Source organism: Tamandua tetradactyla, chromosome 8 (genome assembly GCF_023851605.1).
Source record: "Tamandua tetradactyla isolate mTamTet1 chromosome 8, mTamTet1.pri, whole genome shotgun sequence".
Lineage (NCBI taxonomy): Eukaryota > Metazoa > Chordata > Mammalia > Pilosa > Myrmecophagidae > Tamandua > Tamandua tetradactyla.
Genome location: NC_135334.1, coordinates 61,357,527 through 61,384,008, shown reverse-complemented (window position 1 = coordinate 61,384,008; position 26,482 = coordinate 61,357,527). Strand labels below are relative to the sequence as shown.

Sequence of the window (26,482 nt, the reverse complement as noted above, 5' to 3'; positions counted from 1 at the left end):
GCCCACTGTCACCACTATTATTCAACATTGTGCTAGCAGTTCCAGCTAGAGCAATCAGGCAGGATAAAGAAATAAAAGGCATCCAAATTGGAAAGAAAGAAGTAAAACTCTAATTTGCAAATGATAAGAAACTATATTTGGGAGATTCTGAGAAATCTATAGTAAAATTGTTGAGCTAATAAACAAATTCAGCAAGGTAGCGGGAAATAAAATTAATGTGCAAAAGTCAGTAACATTTCTATACACAAGCAAAGAGGAGTGAGCCAAGGAAAAAATTCCATTCAAAATAGCAACTAAAAGAATTGAATACTTAGGAATGGCCTTAACTAGGGAAGAAAAGGACTTGTACACAGGAAACTACACAACATTGCTAAGATAAATCAAAGGAAATCTAAATAGGTGGAAAGATATTCCCTGCGCATGGATAGGAAGGCTAAATATAATTAAGATGTCAATTCTCCCCAAATTGATCTACAGATTCAACACACGACCAGCCAAAATTCCAACAACCTACTTTGAAGATTTGGAAAAGCTAACTACCAAATTCATCTGGAAGGGAAAGAGACCCTGAATAGCTAAAAGCATCCTAAAAAAGAAGAACAAAGTGGGAGGATTAGCACATTCTGACTTTAAAACCTGTTATAAAGCCACAATGGTCCAAACAGTATGGTACCGCCACAAAGAAAGAAGCATTGACCAATGGAACTGAATTTAATCAGTTGCTAGTTTACAGTTCTAAGGCTAAAATAATGTCCCAATCAAGCAAGTCTATAGAAATGTCCAAGCAAAGTTATCCAGCTTGGTTCAAGAAGGCCGATTAAGTTCAGGGTTTCTCTCTCAAGTGAGAAGACACGTGGTGAACACAGTCAGAGTTTCTTATCTGAAAAGGCACATGGCGAACACGGTTAGGGTTCCTCTCTCATCTGGAAGGGCACAGGGCAATCACGGTGTCATCTGCTAGCTTGTCCTGGCTTCCTGTTTCATGAAGCTCCTTGGGAGGCATTTTCCTAATTCATCTCCAAAGGTCACTCACTGGCTGGTGGACTCTCTGTTTTGTGGTGCTGCTCCGAATCTCTTTCATTCTCCAAAGTGTTTCCTCTTTTATAGGACTCCAGAAACTTATCAAGACCCACCCAAATGGGTGGAGAGATGTCATCACCTAATCCAGTTTAACAACCACTCTTTTTTTTTTTTTTTTTACATGGGCAGGCACCGGGAATCGAACCTGGGTCCTCTGGCATGGCAGGCAAGCATTCTTGCCTGTTGAGTCACCGTGGCCCGCCCTTAACAACACTCTTGATTAAATCATATCTCCAGGGAGATGATCTGATTACAGTTTCAAACATACAATACTGAATAAGGATTATTCTGCCTTTACGAAATGGGATTTCAACCAAAACATGGCTTTTCTAGGGGACGTACATCCCTTCAAACCAGCACATTCTACCCTCTGGATGCTAAAAAAGACATGGTTTCCCATATACAAAATACATTAATTTCATAACAATATCAGAAATCCTTAAACCATTTCAGTTACACATGAAATAATACAAAGTTAGAAACGTACAAACTCCTATCAAAGTTAGTTACAGGCATACCTGTTCTAAGGCAAAATTATCCTCTGTCTGTAGACCTATAAAAACTCAAAACAAGTTATTTGCTGCCAACATACAAAGGAGGAACAGCCATAGGATACACATACCCATTTCCATAGGGAGGAAGGAACACAGGAATGTAGGGGTCACAGGACCCAAGCAGTTTTGAAAACCCACAGGGCAAAGCCCATCAGATTTCAAAGTCTGAGAGTCATTCATCTTCACGGCTTTAGAAAGCAGCAGTCCCTCCTTTCCAAGGGCCTACACAGAGGCCTGCCTCTCCAAACGCAACCTTGGGGGACACTGGGGAGACCACCCTTTTCTCAGCTCCACCCTCTCCAAACATTGGGGATGCACCCGGGCTCTCTGCCATCTCCGGGGCACATGCTTAACCCCACCATGTGGTGGCAGCCAGGCTCTCCCCAAACCCCAAGGAATGTGCTTCACCCTCTTCAAGGCCTGAAGCAACATGACTCTTCCACTGCAATGAGGTGAAAGGCCTATCCTGTGCCTTTGGGGCAAACTCACCCTCTTCATGGACTTGGGTGGGTCCACTCTCCTGGCCCGAGGCTTCTTGACTTCAGACCTCAGCCTCCATGGTTTTGCCTCTGAAGTTATTTTTCCTCCAGTGTGTCCCTTCTCTGTCCCTCTCAGTCTCAACTGGCAGTGGTTCTCTTTATAGAGGTCCTGCAACACTCTCCTTGGCTTTCTATGCAGTAGCCCTGGATCATGCCCATCAGACATAAGGAGTTTCCACAAATCCTTCCTAGATAATCCCATGTCCAATTCTGGCTTTCTCTGAAATGGCTGACTGGTACTCCTTTTAGTATTTCTTGTAGGGCCAGTGTCTTGTTGACAAATTCTTTCAGAACTTCTTTGTCTGTGAACACTTTAATCTCTCCCTCAGTTTTGAAGGACAATTTGACTGGACACAGAATTCTTGGCTGCAAGTCTTTCTCTTTCAAGATCTTGAATATATCATACCACTGCCTTCTCTCTTCCAGGGTGCTAGTTGAGTAGTCTGAACTCAGTGTCATTAACTTTCCCTTGCATGTAGTTGAATGTTTTTCTCTTGCCACTTTCAGGATTTTCTGCTTCTCTTCAACATTTGACAGACTGATTAGTATGTGTCTTGGGGAAGGCCTCTTTGGATTTATTCTGTTTGGAGTTCTTTGGGCTTCTTTGACTTGAATATTTATGTCCTTTATGAGGGTTAGGAAGTTTTCCCCCATTATATCCTCACCTACTCTTCCTAGCCCTTTACTCCTCTTTTCTCCTTCTGGGACACCAGTGATTCTTTTATTTGTGTGCTTTGTTGTGTCTATTATTTCCCTGAATTCCCATTTGATTTTTTCCATCTTTTTTGCCGTTTGCAGTTTTGAGTCTTCAGAGTCAATCATCCTGTCCTCTATTTCATTTATTCTTTTTCCGTCTCTTCAAATGTGGTGTTGTATGCCTCTAGTATGTTTTTTATTTGGTCAACAGAGTCTTTAATCTCTGTGATATCAGCTATTTTTCTATATATTCTTTCAAATTCCTCTTTATGCTCTTCTACTGTCTTCTTGATCTCCTTTATGTCATTTTGCTATCCCACTTATTTTATGAAGTAAAGTTGTATGAATATCTTTGATTAGTTATTCCAGCATCTGTGTCTCCTCTGGGGTTTTAATTTGTTCATTAGGTAGGGCTATATCTGTCCCATTGTGTTATGCTTAGTGATCTTCTGTTGTCTTTGTGGCATGTAAATATCTTGATTGATTTACTGTGGGAGTTGATTCTTTCAGTAATCTAAGGCCTTGTGTTTGCAGGATGGTTGTCCAGCAGGTAGCACAACACGGGTTGGGCACTCAGTGTGGTGATTTGTTTTAGGGCAGGTATAGGTGCAGGTTGGGGATGTTACGTTGATGCTCGTGAACATGGACACCCAGCGGCCCAGGAGGACGTAGCTGTGTGGGTGCACTGGTCTGGGGGTGTAACCCTGGTGTGCACTTGTCTAAGGTACAGGGCCCTTTGTGCATATGCATATAGCTGTGGCAGCAGGTCAACATTATGCTTTTGTGGATTGGGGGCAGATGTGACCCAGCTGTGCAGGTCAGCACTTTCTCAGGGCTGGGAAGTGTGGCTGTGGGCCATGCACATGTGCGGTTCTAGGATTGTTGTAAAATGCTGTTCCCAGAGCTGAATAACGTGATTGGGAACCCAGGAGCATGCATCTGGAAGTGCTGTAAACAGATGCACAGAGGTCAGGTGGGGTGGAGTGAGGCTGTGTGACACTATGGGTGGTGGTTGGAGGCAGGGGTAACCTAGGTATGTAAGTTAGTGCCTGTAGCCTTTATGCACTGGTAATACCTACAGGGAACAGGGAGGGGGAGGTAGTGCTCAGGAGGTGAGCAGGAGAATTGGATTGGGCTGTACTTGGGGTGGGGGTTTGGGGCAGGTTCGTGCACTGGGAGCTTGTAGGATGGGGGTGCCTGGAGCATGGGGAATGGGAGTGGGTGACAGGGTTCGGGTGCATGGGGTAAGTTGCTGGTCACAGGGCTATGCTGGTGAGGATAGCGCACCCAAGGAATGCGGCCTGGCTTACTTCCTAGTCCTGGGCTCCTGTCCGTGCACTCCCGTGGGCCCCACAGATCTGCATCTCCATGCCGGGCTCCAGCTTTCTGCCTCTCAGTTCCTTGGCCTCTGCAACCAGGGCTGCCACATGTGGTGCAGAAGGCTCTCCCAGGTCAGCTACACTCCTGAATCGCCACCTAATTCACCCTTCTGTCCCTTCTCTGACTTTCCCATGGAGTAAGGTTAAGCTTGAGCTAGTCTATTCAGCCATCTTCCTGGTAGTTCTCTTATAGTATCTTTATTTGGCTTTGGTATAAGGGTGTTGTTGGCTTCCTAGAATGAGTTAGGCAATTTCCCCTCTTCTGCAATTTTCTGGAAGAATTTGAGCGGAATGGTATTAATTATTCTTGGAGTGCTTAATAAGTTTCCCTGTGAAATGATCTGGTCCAAGGCTTTTCTTTTGAACTATCTTTTTTTTTTGCATGGGCTGGTACTGGCAATTGAACCTGGGTCTCCGGCATGGCAGACAGGAACTCTGCCACTGCACCACCATTGCCCGTATCTGGGCTTTTCTTTTTCAGGAGGTTTTTGATGACTGTTTTAATCTCTTTACTTGTGATTGGTTTGTTCAGATCATCTCTTTCTTCTGGAGTCAGTGTGAGTGTTTGTGTGTTTCTGGAAAATTGTCCATTTCATTTAACTTATCTAATTTGTGGGCATAGTATCCTCTTGTGATCTTTTATTTCTGTTGGATCAGTAATACTATTCCCCCTCCTATTTCTCATTTATTTATTTGCATCTTCTTATTTTTGTTGTCAGTCTAGCTAAGGGTTTGTCAATTTTGCTGATCGCCTCAGAGAAGCAACTTTTGATTTAATTGATTCTGTGTTTTTTTCCTACTCAATTTCAGTCATTTGTGCTTTCATCTTTGTTTTATCTATCTTTCTTCTTGCTTTGGGGTTAGTTTGCTCTTCTTTCACTACCTCAGATATTTAGTTAGGTCTTTGATTTTGTCTCTTTCTTCCTTTTTAATGTAGGTTTTTAGGTTATAAATTTCCTTTTCAATACTCCCTTTGCTTCGTTCCATAAATTTTGATATATTTTGCTGTTGTTTTCATCTTCTTGAGATATATACTTATTTCTCTTGCAGTTTCTTCTTTCATCCACTGATTGTTTAAGAACGTGTTCTTTACTTATTTCTAATGCTATTTTTGTCCTGGGTATGGACAGATGAGTAAAAATAAAAATGGGGATATAAAAGTGAATAATAATGAGGGAGATAAAGGGTAAAAAGTTGGGTAAATTGAAATACTGTTCAATAAGAGAGAGGGGTAAGGGATACAGGATGTATGCACTTTTTTTTCTTTTTATTTCTTTTAATGGAGTGATGCAAATGTTCTAAAAATGATCATGATGGGGAATGCACAACTACATGATGATATTGTGAGCCATTGTTTGTATAATATTGTACTGTATATGCGTGAAGATTTCTCAATAAAATTATGTTTAAAAAAGAGTGTATTGAACATTTAACTTCCATAAATTTTTGCATTTTCCAGTACTCCTCCCTGTTGTTGACCTCCAGCTTCATTCCATTATGATCCAAACAAGTGCTTTGTATAATTTTTATCTTTTTAAATTTATTGAAAAAACTCATACATCCTGTACCTCTAACCCAGTCTACCCAATTTATTTTACCCCTTATCCACCCTATTATTTATTTATTTTTATCCATATGTTTTTATTCATCTGTTCATACCCAGGATAAAAGGAGCATCAGAAACAAGGTTTTCACAATCATATAGTCACATTAAAACAGTTATATCTTTATACATTCATCTTCAAGAATCAAGGCTATTGGAACACAGCTCAGTAGTTTATGTACTTCTCTCTAGTCACTCCAATACACCATAAACTAAAAAGGTTAATCTATATAATGCATAAGAATAATTTCCAGGGTAACTTCTTGACTCAGTTTGAAATCTTTCAGTCACTGAAATTTCATTTTGTCTCATTTCTCTCTTCCCCCTTTTGGTCAAGAAGGCTTTCTCAATCCCATGATGCCAGGTCCTGGCTCTTCCTACGAGTTCTGTCCCACATTACCAGGGAGATTTTACACCCCTGGGAGTCATGTGCCTTGTAGGGAGGAGGGTGGTGAGTTCACCTGCTGAGTTGGCTGAGAGAGAGAGAGGCTGCATCTGAGCAACAAAAGAGGGTCTCTTGGGGGTGACTCTTAGCATAATTTTAAGTAAGTTTAGCCTATCCTTTGCTAAATAAGTTCCATAAGGGTGAACCCCACAGTTGAGGGCTTAGCCTATTGATTTGGTTGTCCCCACTGCTTGTAAGAATATCAGGGGAATTCTTCACATGGGGAAGTTAATATTTCCTCCTTTCTCCCCATTCCCCCAACGGGTCTTTGCAAACACTATTCACTGCCTAAATTACTCTGGGATATGTCAGTGTATCACACTAACCTGGACAGTCCAACAAAATTTCATGCCCCATTCAAGATTCCATGTGCTTATGGTGTTCAACTAAACTGACCATGCAAGTTAAATTAGATACAGTGCTACCCAAAATATGAATTTTGCACCAAATAAACATCTCTCTCCTTGGTGTCACATAGAAGGTGAAGTTTTAAAATGTGGACGATATCATCCTTTACCCTGTATTCTGATCTACCTTAGTCCTATCCAGATCAGCTCCCTTCATAGCTCTAGTTGAAGTCTGATCCCTTTTTCAGCTTTTTAAACCATTCCTGTATGGGATACTGCTGACTTTCATAGCTTTAGAGCTTTAACTCTGAGTCTCAGTTGTCAAATAAATATCCGAAGCTTCTGGGAACAGCCAGGTTATATACAAGCAGCTCAGTATCTCAAAATTTAGAAATAACAGTTACAACTCCTGAGTATATGTGATTGCTGCAAGAGCTTACAATTTAGGACCCTTTACAATAGGTCCCAACCTGATAACCCATGCTCTTGACTTCAATTCACTGAGTTTTTATGTTATAGGTATTTAGTTCATATGAGTGAGGCATGATAATATTTATCTTTTTTGTTTCTGACATTTCATTTAACAACACAGTCCTTAAGGTTCATTCACCTAGCTGCATGCCTCACAACTTCATTCCTTCTTGTGGCCACTCAATCATCCTTGAGCTAATCTTGACTATTCCTTGTTTTTACCTCTGAGGACCCCTTAGATGAGTTCTTTTAAAATATAGTCTTGCATATTAAAGAAATTCTTATACAAGCTAAAGAGCCACAGTTCTTTCAGACTTTATTCATGCGATTTGTTTTTTTATTCCTTCTACCATCTTGCCTGCTAGTAGTTATGGTGATTTGCAACCCGTTTGCCCATTAGAATTGTAAGAGGAGTTTTACAAAATACAGATAGGTGAACTTGTAGGTCTGGGGTGGGCACCCCAGTTGATTCTATGAATAGTCTGAGTTGGAAACTGCAGCCCTAACCTATTGTTAGATAAATCAAAGTGGTAAGTATCACAGAAAAGAAGCTGTGATTTACTAAACTGGCCGCATAGAGCAGGCTTTCTCAACTTATATACTACTGACATTTTGGATCAGATATTTCTGTTTTGTGGGGACTGTCTTGTGCATTATGGGATGTTTAATAGCATTCCTAGCCTCTACCTACTAAATGCCGGTAGCACACATCTCTCCCCATCCTCCCAGTTGTCACAAGGAAAATGTCTACAAATATTGGCCAGTGCCCCCTGGGGGAGATCACCCCAGGTTGAGAACCACTGCCATAAAATATGGAATAATCAGAATTTTGATAATTGGAGACTAGCTAAAAGCAGCTCCCAACATGCTTCCTTCTCAGTATCCTCTTGCATAGATATTAAAAGTAACTAATCACAAAATTTAGGGGGTATTAATTCTGCTTTATTTTAAATAATTCAAGCATATTTCAGTTTTTCTAATTTTTGGACATGCAGTAGATTATACATGGTCCTGTAATATACCACTAATCCTAAAACACTACTAGTCCTCTTTAAAACTTCTTATTCATAGTATTAATAGTCATTACAATGTGATAAAATTTTCAATTAAAAGGGAAGAATCCTCTATTTAAGTATCATCCCATTACTGTTTATCCCACATTCTGTTACTGGTATTTCTCCTTCTGTGCATGTGTCCCTCTTCCCTAACCTCCTTCCCAAAATGTACAGTTTCTGACTTTGAAGGAATAATATGCCTCTGTAGACTAGCACCATGTGAGCACATGAGCCTTTAGCTCTCTAAACTAGGTTCCTGTTCAACTCTGTCTTGCAGTGAGAGCTTATAAGAAAATTGTAGAATTGAGGCACCTCCTGGAAATTGCTGAGAGCAACTATAAGCACTTGGGAGGGATAACAGATGAAGATCTCAAGCAGAAGAAAGAGCAACTTGAATCTGAAAAGTAATGTCCTCAAAACTTTAATGGTTTGTTTTGTTTTGTTTTGTTTTTAGGGGAGAGTGTGAACTCTGTAAATGCCATGAGAGAGTTTGTTGACTAGCAACTCATCCTTACATTCCTTTCAAAGGGTATTATGTTCTCTCTTGTTTTTTTCCTAAGCCCTCAGATTGAGGAGTTAAGATGTTTTTGAGACCACAGCTACTTTGTGCTTCTCCCCAACATGGGGAACATCTACATCAGATTAGATTGCTTACTTACGGATCTGAGACCCAATAATAAAGGAATCTGTGTTCCTTTTTTTAAGTATACCTAACAGAAAATGCTCTGGGGTCCAGGCACAGAGAACAGTTGTATAACTGCCCTTACCTTTCAACTCCTGTATCCTAATTTGGCTCTCTGCATCTTTGGTACCATTTTCCTTAATTAATTAATGGTTGCTGGAATAGAGGATGCCTAGTGCTTCCTTCCTCCCACTGCCTATCAGTCTGTTTCCCAATATGCTTTTCAGTGTTGAGTGGGAACAGAGGAAGACATGACAGGAGACTTGTGGTTTAATCAAAACATGGATCTGTAAGGAGCACTGCACATATATTTTCTTCCCCATTTTCTGCTTTCCTTGTCCTTTTCTTTGGTTATACCTCTTTGCCTCAAGCTCTTAAAATCTGGTTTCTTTCCTCCAACCCTTTCTGAATTTACCCTCAAAAAGAGGTTTGGTAAACATATTTAGATGTTTAACATCTTAAGTCTAAATCCTAGATAAGGACTGATGTGTTGTCCTTCAGTGGATATTTGGAAATTTGAACAGGAGATAAAGCATTAAGCAGAAATCTTTTATCTCTTAATGGGATTTGGAACACTAAAAAGTTGAGGTAGACTTTTTTTTTTTTTTAGTGAGTAGATCCTCTTTGTATCTCATAAATCAAATTGTATAGGTAGCTAGCTACCCACTGCCTCTGTTTGCTTAAAGTGTTTGGAGATGTAGAATATTTTCAGTATTGACCTTTGCCTAAAATGCCCACCTGAAAGTTCTCAGATCCATTGTAATATAGAAAAGTGCTTCATGGTACAACAGTTATATCCTAGGTAAGGCCCTTACAGACATTAATTTGTGTAATTTTCACAACTCTATGAGGTATTATTATTCTCACTGTGCAGATTAGAAACCAAAGCATAGAGAGGTTAAGTAAATTGCCTGAAGTCACAGTAGTGAAGGGGATGGAGCCTGCATTTGAGCCTGAGTCTATGTGACTCCAGCCTTCTGTTTAAGCTCTTATAAGATTTTAATAGTCTTTAACACTGACGGTTACAGAATAGCCTATCATTGTGAAGTGGCAATACTATTGATGTAAGTGATTTCTGAAAATAAATGGTTTTTTTTATTTTTAATTTTAAAGTTTGATTTAGCCTTTGTGCAATAGCATAGCTTTATTTCAGCTGAAACTCAAGTATTTCTTCTAAATTGTACCCTGAGTAACCTTTAAATCTTCTCTAGCGTTTGTTCTCCATTTTGTTTTGAGTGCATTTTAAGACATTTTCCTTTTGGGGGCAAAACCGATCTTAGATCTGGTTGTAAAGAAAATTTTGATAAGTATTGGTTTGAGGGATGTCCCTTGATTTTGTTTCATTAGTTAAATCAAACTCACAGTACAATAAAACATAGTTGTATTACTCTGTTCTGAGGATGATTTTTCTTTATATGCTGAATTTCTAGGCTTCCACAATTGATACTTCTCTTTTCTACCCCCAACCTTAACCCATTTTCTTCTGTACCAGAGTTACCACTGTACTTTTAGATTGTCCTTCTTGGGACCTGGCCCTCAACTCAGCATATCTTGGGAAGTCTATTTCTCTTATCATCTAGCTATACATAGTAAAAACAGCAACATAACTCCCCCCACCCAAAAAACCCACATACAAACTATGATTCAAATCATAACATCTGTTATCTACATTTTTTTTTAGCAGCCTGCTAACAGGTTTCCAGCTTCCTGTCCTGGCCTTCGTACCCTGTCCTCATACCTTGCAATCTACTCTCATCTCAATACAGCACCTAGAGTAATAATGTTAGAACTTAAGTCACATCAGGCTATTTGTGCAAACCTCCACTGGTTTCCCATTTCGTTCAGAATAAAAGCTAAAGTCTTAACTATGACTTAAATGGCCCTACTTATTCTGGCCCTTTGGTATCTCTCCCCTTTTTTCTCCCTTTCATTCTCAAAACTACTCCAGCCATATGGGCTGCTAGTTATCTTCCTACCCACCAGGCATACTTCTGCCTTAGGGCCTTTGCATTTGCTATTTCCTCTGTTCAGAATGCTTTTTTCCCTTATGTTTCTTTTTCCTTTTCCTACAGAACTCTGCTCAGAAGCTCCCTTCTCATGAAGGCCTTCCCTGGCCACTGATTATTGTTAAACCCCAATTCTGCAACATTTTATATCCTTCTTTCTGGGTTTATTTTTTCCTCCCCTTAGCACTTACCAACTGCTAGCATACCATATACTTATTTATTATTTATTTATTTTGCTTATTGTCTCTGTCTTCTTCCACGACTAATGTCAACTCCTTGAGGACAGATTTTGGTCTGTTTTGTTCACTACTGTACCCCAATGTCTAGGCCATTGCTGGCCTGTGCTTGGCACTCAATACATTTTGTTGAATAAATGATTTATTTGTTTAATTTGCCTTAAATATAATGCATGGAGGCTTTTCACTATTACCAAAAATAATTGCTAGTTGATATTGGAGATTGATTGAAAAAAAATTATTTTGACAGGACCATCAAAGAACTGCATGAACAGCTGGAGTATGAAAGACTGCGTAGAGAAAAATTAGAATGCCAGCTGGATGAGTATCGAGCAGAGGTGGATCAACTCAGGGGGGCACTGCAGAAGATTCAGGTCCCCAACTTGATGACTTTGGTTAGTGTCCTTCTTAACACATTTATCTTTTTTGAAAAGTAATATAGAAGAGTACAAGCTGTGGCCTAGACTATTTAGGTTTGAATTCTGGCTATAATTCTTTGTGGCTTGAGCATGTCATTTAACCTCCCTATGCTTCAATTGTAAATTGGAGATAATAATAATTTATATTTTCCAGAGCTGCTATTAGGATTAAAAGTGTGTGTTTTCTAGCCAGGGCTAGAACAGTCTTGTGCAGTTTTAATATTCTTATTATTGTGCCATATAAGGAGAAAATATTTTTTACAATTAATCAGTAAGAATTTTGAAAACAGCTAGAGAGTATGTATATTTTAATATTCTAAATTATCAGTAAAAAGACTTTGAATAGAGTCCATTTCAAAAAGCTTTAGCTCTTCCAGCAAACAGTTTTTAAGAGAGTAGAAAAGTGAGGAAGTTGAAAGAGTAGCAGTTGTCAGAGCATCCTTTGCTTAGATTACTAATGAGATGAATAAAAACTGCCATTTGTGTTGTACTTTACAAAGTTCTTTCACATTTTATTGCATGCCATTTGATCTGCCGCCATTTAACATATGAGGACTCCGAGGCTCAGAGAAAAATTCACACAGCTGGTCATGGTAGAATCAGTATTCAATCTCTAGTTTTTTGACTCCAGAGCCTTAACTGTTTTCACCATTCCCTGCTGAAATTATGAGTCTGGAATTCAGAATTTAACTCTGGAATACAAAAAATACTTAAAGTCACAAAAAGTACAAATGGATAGAAAGAATCTTTTGTATAAGAGAAAATAAGCAATATTGAAGCCTCTCAAGGCTGGTAACATTTGCTTATTTGTAAAAGTTGAGTAAAACCTAAAGCAGAACAGCAAAGAATGTTAGGCCCAAAGTACAGGGCTCTTGAATCAGCTTTCTTGAAAACTTGCACGTTGCTAGTAGAGGGTCAAGTTTGAGGGATGCTGAACTGTGGAGTGTGAAATCAGACCTAAGCCTGGGTGCAGATGCTTCTAAGCAAGAAAAGAGAATTTTTAAATAGGTAAAAGACAAATAATTTCCAGGGAGACAGACAGTTTGGAACACCTCAAAAGAAGGTTTGCAGCTTAGGTGACTCCCCAAAGACTGTCCTATTTAGGTAGCAAATTATATATTTCTCCTTTTCAGGTGAACATTGAGAGTCAGCAGAATTCCTGCCACAAGGTGGGGTGGTCATAGATTTGGAGTGTAATTCTGTAGTTGGTAGATAGTGTTGTTCTTTAGTATTGTACACAACATCATGTGGGACTGCACAGGCTGCCCCTCTGAACCTAGTTTCCTAGAAGGCTGCAAGAAGCACAAGAAGAATGTACAAAAATGAAAAGAAGGGATTCATTGTTATAATTCATCATATCCCTTGAAAAATTAAACACTGGCAAGATACCAAAACCTAGAGAAACTGAGAAAGTCTACATATGGGAACAGAAATGCAGATACATGTTTGTATATTAGAATTTTGTCTAGTGTTATGTACCAAACTGTTAACAGTAGCATCCTCTGGAGAATGGAACTTAGTGTAAGGAGGAATATCTGCCTTGCTTTTAACATTTTACAAGTACACACATTATTTTAATAATTTTAAGTATCTTTTTAAAGAGGTTAATGGATAGTTTGTATAAAATAAAAAGGAAGGCTATTATATATAATATATAAGGCTAACGATGTAACAGATAACAGGGTCCAGTGAATGGTTTTGAGCAAAATATGAAATAATTCTAGGAAGATTGACATCAGGATGCAGGAGAAGATGAGAGACTGTAGTCAGAGGGCCTCCAGGAAATTTTTATTATGGATCAGACTTGTGGTGATACGGACCTGAACAGAATTAATTCATCTATGATGCTAAAGAAAATAACTTCCCAATGAAAGGAAATAAAATGGAATGTACCTGAATCCCTGCACTGTGTCAAGATGAGCTGTCCACAAAGACACAAAGGCACATCATAGCCATCTCCACTTGCAGAAGGGAGAGAGGGTCAGTGCTTCTTTCATGCACTGTCTGCTTGTTCTACTGAGACCAGAGGCTCCGAAATACACGTACTGCTTGGGGTTTCGCCTTCATTTTCACTCTTTTTATTCTCACCTGCTTGCTTTTTGTATCTGTTTCTCAGATCAGTTTCTTTTGAGCTTGCTTCTTCCATTTCAACTTTTTGTGACTTTAAGCTTTTTTTTTTCTGTATTCCAGTGTTAGATTCTGAATTCCAGATTCATATATCCAGCAGGGAATGGTGAAAATAGCCAAGACTCTGTAGTCAAAAGACTAGAAATTGAATATTGATTCCACCATTATCAGCTGTGTGAATTGAGACAGGTTACTTAACATCTCTGAGCCTCAGATTCTTCTTTTTTTGTTTTGTTAAGAAGAGTCTGTTCTAGTAATCAACTGTAGGTTCTCCAGAAGATGGAGTCTTTCTCTTATTAGTTTCATAGGCTGTCTAGAACTTCATGAAACTGTGTGGAATTAAAAAAAATAATAATTCCTTATACCCAAGGAATAATTTATAGAAATATAATCTGTATCAACAGTTTCATATCTAGAATACTCTCTTCAGCAAGCCTGTAAATTTTTTCAGAACAGAGACTACGGGTTACATTTGAAATATATACATTTTCACACAGGATTGTTTCTAATAGATTGCATTTACATTTAGAATTGCTTTTGGTGGGCTAAGCATCATGATTTGTAATATTTGGTATCTCAGTATATAGTTTTCCTGAGTTTAAGAGAAAACACATTAGAAATGTACTCCTTGCTATATGTTATGATAAGAAGCTTAACAAAATTAGTAGTGTTTGTAAATATGTTCCCCAAATGCAGAAAAATAGGATTTGAAAAGTCTTGAACCTTCAGACAGCACTTGCTGGGGGCTTGTAAAGTGCCAAGCACATGTTTTCTTTTGAAACAATTCTGTGGTAAGACTTGGTTTGCTAGAACAAGTTACATAACTGATGTTAGTAGAGCTTTGATATGTAACCATGATTTCTAGGATATTTGTAACCTTCAAAACTTCCTAGGAGTTAGCAAAAAAAAAAAAGGCAAAGAAAAATCAATACTGTGTCACTAATTATTATTATTTTTTTATTAAAAAATTTTTTTAAACATAACATACAAGCACGAACATTCTTACCATATGATCATTTCATTCCTGGTATATAATCAGTAACTCACAATATCATCACATAGTTGTAAATTCATCACCGTGATCATTTCTTAGAACATTTGCATCAATTCAGAAAAAGAAATAAAAAGAAAAAAACTCATGCATACCATACCCCTTACCTCTTCCTCTCATTGATTGCTGGTATTTCCATCTACCGAATGTTTTAGCCTTTGTTTCCCCTATTTTTTTCTATACCCCTTCCCACTCTCTTTCATTGACCACTAGCATTTCAATCTACTACATTTATTTTAACATTTGTTCCCCCTATTATTTATTTATTTTTAATCCGCCAGAATAACCTCTTGACTCTGTTTGAAATCTCTCAGCCATTGATACTTTATTTTGTCTCATTTCTCTCTTCCCCCTTTTGGTCGAGAAGGTTTTCTCAATCCCTTTATGCTGAGTCCCAGCTCATTCTAGGATTCCTGTCTCACATTGCCAGGAAGGTTTATAGCCCTGGGAATCATGTTCCACGTAGAGAGGGGGAGCGCAGTGAGTTTGCTTGTTGTGCTGGCTGAGAAAGGCCACATCTGAGCAACAAAAGAGGTTCTCTGGGGGTGACTCTTAGGCCTAATTTTAAGTAGGCTTACCCTATCCTTTGCGGGGATAAGTTTCATATGAACAAATCCAAGATTGAGGGCTTGGCGTATTCCTTTGGTTGTCCCCACTGCTTGTGAGAATATCAGGAATTCTCCACATGGGGAAGTTGAATTTTCCCTCTTCCTCGCCATTCCCCCAAGGAGACTTTGCAAATACTTTTTTTATTCACTGTTCAAATCACTGTGTGATATATCGAGGCATCATTCTGGACAAACCTACAAAATCTCATGCCCTACTCAAGTTCCATGTACTTATGGTGTTCAATTAAACTGTCCACATAAGTTACATTAGGAAATGCACTAGTCAAATTATAAATTTTGTACCAAATAAACATTTTTGTTTTAGTCTCACACATAAGTTAAAATTTTAAAATATGATTTACCATCTGTTTTCAACACCCTGCAATATTGACATTCCTTTGTTCTTTCTCATACAAAAACATTTTTTAATTTGTGCATTTGGTCACTATCATTGGCACCCTAGGCATTCTGAGATTATGCATCTTAGTCGATTTTATCGTCTCTTTCTTTCTGATTTTATTTGTGCCTCTGTTCCTCCTCCCTCTACCATTCTCACATTCAGCTTCATTCAGTGTACTAACATTATTGTATTACAGTTAGGTAGTGTTGTGCTATCCATCTCTGAATTTTTACAATCAGTCCTGTTGCACAATCTGCAACCCTTCAGCTCCAATTACCCAATATCTACCCTATTTCTATCTCCTGATGGTCTCTGTTCTTAGCTGAAATTCTCCAAGTTCATTCACTAATGTTAGTTCATATCAGTGAGACCATACAGTATTTGTCCTTTTGTTTCTGGCTAATCTCACTCAGAATAATGTCCTCAAGGTCCATCCATGTTGTTACATACTTCATAGCTTTCTGTCTTACAGCTGCATAATATTCCATCATATGTATATACCACAGCTTGTTTAGCCACTCATCTATTGATGGACATTTGGGCTGTTTCCATCTCTTGGCAATTGTAAATAATGCTGCTATAAACATTGGTGTGCAAATGTCCATTTGTGTCCTTGCCCTCATGTCCTCTGAGTAGATACCTAGCAATGGTATTGCCGGATCATATGGCAATTGTATAGTTAACTTCCTGAGAAACTGCAGGTACACAGCGGTTGTACCATTTTACACTCCCACCAACAGTGGATAAGTGTGTCTCTTTCTCCACATCCTCTCTAGCATTTGTCATTTTCTGTTTTATTGATGATAGCCATTCTGGTGAGTGTAAGATATCTCATTGTAGTTTTGATTTGCATTTCCGTAATAGCCAGGAAAGTTGAGCATCTTTTCATGTGCCTTTTGGCCGTTTGTATTTCTTCTTCTGAGAAGTGTCTGTTCATGTCTTTTGCCTATTTTGTAATTGGGTTGTTTGCCTTTTTGTTGTTGAGTTGAACAATCTCTTTACATATTCTGAACACTACACTTTTATCTGATTTGTCGTTTCCAAATATTGTCTCCCATTGTGTAGGCTGTCTTTTTACTTTCTTACCAAAGTTCTTTGATGCACAAAAGTGTTTAATTTTAGGAGTTCTCATTTCTTTCTTTCTTTCTTTAATGTTTGTGCTTTGGGTGTGAGATCTAGGAAACTGCCTCCTATTGTAGGATTTATAAGATATTTCCCTACATTTTCTTCTAGAAGTTTTATGGTCTTAGATCTAATGTTTAGGTCTTTGATCCATTTTGAGCTAGTTTTGTGTGAGATATGGATCCTCTTTCATTCTTTTGCATGTGAATATCCTTTCCTCTAAGTACCATTTATTGAAGAGGCTGTTCTGTTCCAGGTGAATTGGCTTGACTGCCTTATCAAGGGTCAATTGTCCATAGATGAAAGGGTCTACATCTGAGCAATCTATTTAATTCCATTGGTCAGTATATCTATCTTTATGCCAGTACCATGCTGTTTTGATCATCCTAGCTTTGTAATATGCCTTAAAGTCAGGTAGTGTGAGACCTCTGACTTCATTTTACTTTCTCAGGATATTCTTACTATTCAGGGCACTCTTCTCTTCCATATAAATTTAGTTATTGGTTTTTCTATTTCTGAAAAGTAAGTTTTTGGGATTTTAATTGTTATTGCATTGAATCTGTAAATCAATTTAGGTACAATTGACATCTTAACCATATTTAGTCTTCCAATCTATGGACATGGTATGCCTTTCCCTTTATTTAGATCTTCTGTGGTTTCTTTTAGCAATTTCTTGTAGTTTTCTTTGTATAGGTCTTTTGTATCCTTGGTTAAATTTGCTGCAACCAGCATGGCTCAGTGTTGGGACTGAAGGGAGGCAATGGGGAATTCAGAAAGAAAGACAAAAGACAAAGATGTAATTAAAGCTGGGAGCAGGTGGGACTCTGAGCTCTAATGGAGACTCAAAGACCCAAAGATGTTCAGTGCTGTTTATTTTATAGGGCTGTGTGTAAAGAAAGTAACAAATGTGTAACTATAGAATGGTGAAAGCAGAAGCACAGGCTGAACTGTCTGCTTCCTTGTGTCCAGATGAGTCAAAAGTTACACATGTTTCCCAAGGCCTCCTACCTCCCCAGACTCAAGCAGCTTTGCAACGCGTTAGTCTTTTCAGGACATCAGATGTCTATTCCCACAGAGACAGCTTTGCTTTATCTCTGCAGCGAGCATGTGGCCTCTGTCTCATCCCTTCGGGACAAAATTTATTTCTAAATATTTTATTCTTTTTGTTGCAATTGTAAATGGAATGTTTTCCTTGATTTCCCCCTCAGATTATTCATTGATAGTGTGTAGAAACACTGTAGATTTTTGAGGGTTGATCTTGTAACCTGCCACTTTGCTGTACTCATTTATTAGCTCTAGTAGTTTTGCTGTGGATTTTTCAGGGTTTTCAATATACAGTATCATATCATCTGCAAACAGTGAGAGTTTTACTTCTTCCTTTCCAATTTTGATGCCTTGTATTTCTTTTTCTTGTCTAATTGCTCTGGCTAGAACTTCGAAGACAGTGTTGAATAACAATGTAGTGGACATCCCTTGTCTTGCTGCTGATCTGAGGGGGAAAGCTTTCAGTTTTTCTCAATTGAGGTTGATGTTACCTGTGGGTTTTTCATGTATGTATTCCCTTTATCATGTTGAGGAAGTTCCCTTCTATTCTTATCCTTTGAAGTATTTTCAGTGAGAACAGATGTTGAATTTTGTCAAATGCCTTTTCTGCATCAATAGAGATGACAGTGTGGTTTTTCTGCTTTGATTTGTTGAAATGGTGTTCTACATTAATTGATTTTCTTATGTTGAACCATCCTTTTATACCTGGGATGAATCCTACTTGGTCATGGTGTATAATTATTTTAATGTGGTGCTGGATTCAATTTGCAAGAATTTTGTTAAGGATTTTTGCATCTATATTCATTAGAAAGATTGGTCTGTAGTTTTCTTTTCTTGTAATATATTTGGTATGAGGGTTATGTTGGCTTCTTAAAATGAGTTAGGTAGCCTTCCCTCCTCTTCAAATTTTTGAAAAGTTTGAGCAGGATTGGTACTAATTTGTTCTTGAGTGTTTGGTAGAATTCACATGTGAAGCCATCTGGTCCTGGACTTTTCTTTTTGAGGAGCTTCTTAATGACTAATTCAGTTTTTTTACTTGTGACTGGTTTATTGAGGTCATCTATTTCTTCTCGAGTTAATGTTGGTTGTTCATGCCTTTCTAGGAAGTTGTCCATTTCATCTACATTTGTGTAGTTTATTAGTATAAAATTGTTCATAGTATCCTTTCGTTACCTCCTTTATTTCTGCAGAATCAGTGGTTATGTCTCCTCTTCCATTTCTGAGTTTATTTATTTGCATCCTCTCTCTTCTTTTTGTCAACCTCACTAAGGGTCTATCGATCTTATTGATTTTCTCATAGAACCAACTTCTGGTTTTATTGATTTTTCTCGATTGTTTTCATGTTCTCAATTTCATTTATTTCTGCTCTAATCTTTGTTATTTCTTTCCTTTTGCTTGCTTTAGGGTTAGTTTGGTGTTCCTTCTTTAGTTCTTCCAAGTGGACAGTTAATTCCTCCAGTTTTGCTCTTTCTTCTTTTTTGATATAGGCATTTAGGACAATAAATCTCCCTGTTGGCACTGCCTTTGCTGTATCCCATAAATTTTGATATGTTGTGTTTACATTTTCATTTGCCTTGAGATATTTACTGATTTCTCTTGTAATTTCTTCCTTGACCCACTGGTTGTTTAAAAGTGTGTTTTTGAACCTCCACATATTTTTGAATTTTCTGGACCTCTGCCTATTATTGATTTCCAGCTTCATTCCTTCATGACCTCAGAAAGTGTTTTGTATGATTTCAATCTTTTAAGATTTATTGAGACTTGCTTTGTGACCCGCATATGGTCTATCCTTGAGAATGATCCCTGAGCACTTGAGAAAAAGGTCTATCCTGCTTTTGTGGGGTGTAATGTTCTATAAATGTCTGTTACGTCTAGCTCATTTATTGTATTATTCAAATTCTCTGTTTCTTTATTGATCCTCTGTCTAGATGTTCTGTTCATTGATGACAGCAGGGAATTGAAGTCTTCAACTATTAATGGTAGATGTGTCACCCAGAACACATGTATTCATGTACTTCATGTTGTCATTCAATTTCCTGAGTCCCTGCTCATATTTTTCCATTCTTTTCCCTGTATTTTCTTTTGCTTATCAGATTTTAGATATCCTGTCCTCTAGTTCACTAATCCTATCTTCTGCCTGTTGAAATCTAACATTGTAGGTTTCCATTTTTTTTTCATTTCTTCTACTGTGCTTTCATTCCCATAAGTTTTGTGATTTGTTTTTTCAGACTTTCAATTTCTTCTTTTTATTCGTTCTTTGCTTTCTTTATAGCCTCTCTCAATTCATTGATTTGATTTTTGATGAGGTTTTCCATGTCTGTTTGAATATTTTGAATTAATTGATTCAATTCCTGTATCTCATTTGAGTTGTTGGTTTTTTTCCTTTGGGCCATATCTTCAATTTTCCCAGTATGATTCATTATTTTTGGTGGCATCTAAGCATTTAATTACCTTAATTAGTTTATCCTGGAGATTGTTTTCACTTTTTTACTTAGGATTTTCTTGCTGGATGATTTTGTTGTCTATCTGTTCTTTGACACTCAATTCACCTTATTCTAGACCTCTAGTTTAGGTTTTGTTTAACAGATCAGAATTTTTCAGTTCTTGTTTTCTTGTTTCTGGCCCTGCCTGTGTGGTGCCTTTTTTTCCCCTTAGGAGGGTCTGCTTAGGTATTATAGACCCCAGTCAGATTTTCCCAGATCAAACTGGCCTCCTCTCAGGAGGAAGAAGTCACTTGATTCAGTTTTCCCTGAGGGTGAGACCTAGCAGGATGAAAGAGTTTCCCTTGAAACCTATTGACTCTGTGTTTTCCCTATCCTGCCTGGTATATGGCACTTGTCTGCCTGTGGGTTCCACCAGCATAAGGTGACGTGGTACCTTTAACTTCAGCAGACTCTCCCTGCTGGAGGTGTGGTTGAGTCACAGGAAAGGTTGTAGGCTGGCTTTAATTGCTTCAGTTTTCCAGACCCTGGGGTCTGAACTCCTTGAGGGAGGGATTCTACCTGAGTTGGGCCCTACACCTCTCCTGGGGAAGGCACAGCCTGCAGACAGACTCTCAAACAAGCTTAATTTTGCCCATGCCTGGGGCATTGGAGCCTGGGAAGCCCTGCAGTTGTATCCAAAGAGTAGTCAAGCCGTAGACACACAGCCACAGAAAAGAAATGAAAAAAAAAATCCTTTTCAGAGTATGACCCCCTTACCTCAGGTTTGCCAATGAAGACCTTATGTTTGTACATTGCTCTGTGTATCTCCAGGTCCTGTGCGCCCCCTCCTTTCCTTCAGGGCCCAGACCCTTTCAAGTATTTTATGCTGTCTGATCCAAAACAAAATTGCTTTTTTCTTTTTCCTTTTTCTGTGAGCCCTGCCCCCTCTGTACTGGGACAAAAACCAGCAACCTCAGCTTTTACTTGAGGTTCAGCTGAGCTGGGGGCCTATTTTTTAATAGTCAGAATTTGTTAATTAATTCCATAATTGGAGCTTGGTTGCACTCAGCCCCTTCTGCTAGTAAAGTCTCTTTCTTTCCCCTCTGGGAAGCAGCCTGTGGGGGAGGGGCAGCTGCGGCTGGGGGAACTCACAGTTCTGGGTGGGCTCACAGCCATTCCAGATGGTCCAGACTGGGATACACTGTGTGTCCAGTCACTGATGTGGCTCCAGCAGTTCTGTACTGTTTCTGGCTATGTATGAGCTGCCCTGGAGGATGAATTAAATCCTGTTCCTCACTAAGCCACCATCTTGGCTCCAACCTGCATTATTAATTATTAATGCACCAAAAAATTGGCTGGGTTTTACAAGTAGCTAACTCTTTTTCTTTGTCCTTTCTTTAGTTTCATCCCAGTTGGATAAGGTTAAAATCCTGTCCTACTCTAGTGGTTTTGTTTTCTTTTTTTTCATGGACTTCTTTGCAGCCATCATTCCATGAATGATATTGAGGGACTCCTAAACCTGGGCATGGGGGCCACAAATTAAGCACTTTCTTTTTTATCTGCTTTCACTGCAGACTTCTGAGTGTGAACCAGGAGTTTTTCCTGATTACTTCTACAATTATATATTATTCAGTATTTACAGTGTACAGTTCAATTGTAGGAACTGAATAATTGAGCATATGTTTATATATATATTTTTTGCTTTAAGACAGGATTGAGGACTGGTTATAAGAAAATGAACTTTGATATCACAAATGATCTGCATTTGAATCCTGTCACTATTTATTTTGTGACCTTGGGGAAATTGTTTAACCCCTTTAACTTCCGTTCTCTCATCTATAAAATGTTGGCAACGCTACCCACCTTACCTTGTTATAGTAAAAGAGATATAGATATGTAAGATATGAAGAACAGTCCTTGCAATATTCTAAGTACGTAGTAAGAGGTTCGCTGATATGCTTTTATAAGGCAAGAGACCATCAGTATCACTCTACCCATCAGTGCCTTACCACTGTAGAAGAGGGTTAGAAATTTCTCCATATAATCCTTTTTCAAGTTTATAACAAGGGAGGGGGAGGCAATAGATGTATGGTTCTCTTTTTCCAGGAGGTGTTGGGTTGATGGCAGCTTACTGCCATATTCTCACATTACTATGTGAATTAAGCTGACTTGAGCTTATTAAAGCAAATGTGGGCAGAACGTCCTGGGGAATATTAACTTTAGCCATGAGCTATCCCCACTGAAACGTGCCTTGTGCTGTTGTTAGGGACCTGGTGTTCAGACTGTCCTGCCTGTGCACAGGATATTTTCTTAGTGGGAGAATTCTTCAGAGATGTTTAATAGCTAATGAGTATCCCTTTTGTCCCTCATCCTTCCTTGCTCCTTACCATAGTATTTATTAAATGATCATTCTGTGCTGGGTCCTGGGAATACCATGATGGAAGAGAAATATTTAGAGACAGTGTGCGGGGATAAGGCACAAAGTAGAAACTGAGACAAGAACAATAGAGGGATGGACATTGTCCTTTGGGGTCACAGATGATGGAATGGTGGAGGCAGGCCATGTGATTCATAGAACTGTGAGGCTTGCAAAGAATCCAAAGGTGGACATACTAACATTTTCTGCGTTTCAGTTAATAATATGTTATCAAATGTTAGAACATGATAGAAGAGGAAATAATGTGTTATCTTTTGGGTATATATTAAGTAGTAATAGGAGTTGATGATATCTCAAGGATCCTCCCAGTCTTATGATTCATACACTGGTACTTCAGATTTGGGACTTTACACAAAACCCTTAAAGAAATTTTACCCGTAGTTGAAATATTAGCATGGTTAATTTTTTTTCTTTTGGAACAGGTAATGTAGAAAGATGAAAATGTATGCTAACAGAAATTCTATTGGGCTCTCTTCCTTTGTTGTAGGATGATGACTCTTCTTGTGAATCAAGCAAAAAGAAGAGGCAAATGAAGAAAAAAATATCTTCTGGGGGAGTATTTGTGAGAAGGTACTAAACAGTAAAATAACTTTAAATAAATTTGTTTGATTTTTCTCTTTCATTTTAAAAATTTATATAAATGTGAGTCTATACAAAGTCTTCTCAGAATTATTCTGTTATTCCAATTCTTAAGACATAAATATGTTTCAGTGATTTAAAAAATTACATGGACTCAGTTGTTGTGCCTTCCTCCTTCCTAATATACCTTTTATATATCTTTGTAGGCCTATCAAAAAGTTAAAATAGACTTTTATGAGTAATTCATTTTGCAAGTAGTCCCATACATTTAATAGTTTAGGAATCAAAAGAAATCTAGTTCCATATTAAAAAAGGATGACTCCATAGTAAAATTACAATCTTCCATTTTCTAGAGAGTACCATTACCACTATTAGTGTGGATTTTATAAAAAAAGTTTCAAATGACCTAATTTTAAAAAAGCACGTGGACATGAGAGAAAATGCAACATAAGACTAGTAAGTTTTAGAAAAGAACAACTTTATAAATGTAATGAAATACTACACACATAGAAAAATTTTGCATAAAATAAAAATCTAGATCTTGTAAAAGGAGATAAACATCATGAGTACATGCTAAGATTGCTCATTTAAAATAATGTTTCAGAATTCTGTCATTATTTTGTATTGCAAGCTTTATAAGAAAAGACTAAAAGGAGTTGGCAAATTGGACAAGATAAAAACACATGGCTTTATTCTTTCTTCCTTTTTTTTTCGCTTGAGCTTTAAGATTGGTTTTACTTTGCTGACCAAGAAACAACCATAGCATGTCAGTTCAGTTCTGACTTCAGTTCCCTCATTTTTCCTCCCCTCTGCTTACTTTTTTTCCTTCTTGGGATAGGAAAGATTTGTGGTAATTGTTTGGCAGTTGTCTAGATCCTTCCTCCCACTGAAGAGCTGCTGACTAGCTTTGGGCTTCACTGGTAGTATCCTTCGCACTGTACACCAGCCTGCCTCCCTCAGGACGCTGGAGTATGTGTTTCATGGACACTGAAGGCCACTTTGGCCCATTATCGTTGGGACTAGTTCATCCTGGTTGAGGTTCTATAAGCAAGTGTTAAAATATGACTTACCTCTCATTTGAGAATAAATTCACTATTGTGAGTTTCCGGTAGATTAGTAGTCAACATTTATTGGGCACTTACAGTGTACAATATCTGTGCCAAGTCCTTTATACGTATTATCTCTTAATTCTCATAACAGTTGTATGAAGTAGGCTTATTTTATAGATAATTTAAATAATTTGCCAAGAACCATACAGCAAAGCGGAGTCAGACTAACCCAGGCAGGGAAATTTCAGTCTACATTCTTAAGTACTACTGAAACAGCCAAACCCACATTTCCCTCACCATCTGGAGCTACACACAGCCTTATGTTTTCCTTCTAAGCTGACGACCCTAAAGTTAATCCCAGCCCGGAAAATAGTGCTTTCTATTTGCTCCAGTTTTCTCAAGGCTATGTCGCTAGTCTCTCTCTGTACCAGTGAGGTAGGAAATATGAGAAGAGTATTGTAACAGAGGCTCAGAGAAGAGTCTTTTAAGGACGAGACAGAAGTCAAAGTTTTGAAAAGTCAATACTAGCGTAATGCTGTGGTCTCTATGCTGTTTTGATTACACATCCCTAATGGTAAAAAGAAAAAGCTTTAAGCATGCACTTTTCTTTTTTTTAAGTGAAGTTGTAGGTTTACAGAAGAATTATGTAGAAAATACAAAATTCCCACATACCACTCTAATGTTAATACCATACGTCAATGTGGTACATTTGTTAAAATTAATGAAAGAAAATTGTACTATTAAGTATAGTCCCTGATTTACATTAAGGTTCCCTGCTTGTTGTAAAGTGAACATAAATTGAAAATTTTTATTCTAGTAACATATCTAAAATTTTTCCTTTTAACCATTCAAATGTATAATTCAGCGATGTTAATTGCATTCACAATGTTTGCTACCATCACCACCATCCATTACCAAAACTTTTCCATTACCATCAAATAGAAAATGTCTAGTTTAAGCATTAACTTTCCATTCTCTACCCCCACCCTAGCCCCTGGTAACCTATATTCTAATTTCTGACTCTATGAATTTGCTTATTCTAATTACTTCATATTAGTGATATCATACAGTATTTTTCCTTTTGTGTCTGGCTTATTTCACTCAACATGATGTCTTCAAGGTTCATCCATGTTGTTGCATACATCAGAACTTCATTCCTTTTTATAGCTGAATAATATTCCACTGTATTTACATACTACATTTTGTTTATCCATTCATCAGTTGGTTGGCACTTGGGTTGCTTCCATCTTTTGACAATTGTGAATCATACGCCTGTGAACATTGGTGTGCATATATCTGATTGAGTTCCTGAAGCATGAACTTTTAAAAAGCAGAGGTTGCTTGGTTGTCCTCCAATATCTAGTACTTACTTCTCATCTTCCATGGTAATAGAATTTTACCTGGGCTTGTGTTCAGGGTAAACACTAAGTTTCCAGCTTCCACTGCAGCTAAGATTCCAAGTTGTGGCCAATAGGAAGTGATGAGAAATAGTATGTATAACTTTAAGGTCACATTCCTAAAGAGGAATACATACACCTTTTCTCTACTGGAATGTCCATGTGGTGGTGAATCGCTAGACCCTGGGAATGAAGGTGATGCCAGGAATGGTGAAGCAGTAAGATAAAAAGGAGACTGGGTCTTAACACCATGTGACATATTAGTTGTGGAATGCTTGAACTGTAGGTAAAAAGAAGAAATTTCTTTCTTATTAAAGCCACTCTTATTCTGGGCCTTATTATAGCTGCTAAATTTAAATCTTCATACAACCCCCAAATTATGTGTATATATTTATGTCACATATCTGTATTATTGCCATAATACTATGTTAATAAAACACAAAAAATGGAGGTGAAAAGAATGGTAAAAAGAGATATAAATTCTAATCTCCCATGTTCCCATGCCTCAGTAGATTGTCTACCTCCTGAGATGGAGTATCTCAACTTAGGAACCAAGTATATTGAGAAAGAACATGAGATTTGAAGTTAAAGACTTGGGTCTTTGTGACATTTGCTATGTGACCTTAAGCAGGTTACTTAATTTCACTGTTGGATTCTTTAGCTATGAAATGAGGATAATACCTACTACCTAAGAGGAATGCTGTGAGAAACAGGTGAGTACTATGTATTATTT

General features: G+C 38.0%; 1 protein-coding gene across 4 annotated transcripts in view; it reads left to right on the top strand.

Annotated features, from left to right (window-relative positions):
• Positions 1 to 23,324, top strand: part of ANKRD42 (ankyrin repeat domain 42) — a 98,797-nt gene extending 75,473 nt beyond the window's left edge. For 2 of the 4 annotated variants that reach the window (XM_077113429.1, XM_077113428.1), the window contains 3 exons: positions 8,447 to 8,573; positions 11,344 to 11,488; positions 23,212 to 23,324. In XM_077113429.1, the coding sequence (XP_076969544.1) occupies positions 8,447 to 8,573; positions 11,344 to 11,488; positions 23,212 to 23,301 (362 nt within the window). In that variant the 3' untranslated portion in view covers positions 23,302 to 23,324. Of the gene's footprint in view, positions 1 to 8,446; positions 8,597 to 11,343; positions 11,489 to 23,211 lie in introns of those variants that run through there. The other 2 variants (XM_077113430.1, XM_077113431.1) reach the window with 2 other exon arrangements.
• Positions 23,325 to 26,482: the final 3,158 nt, after the last annotated feature.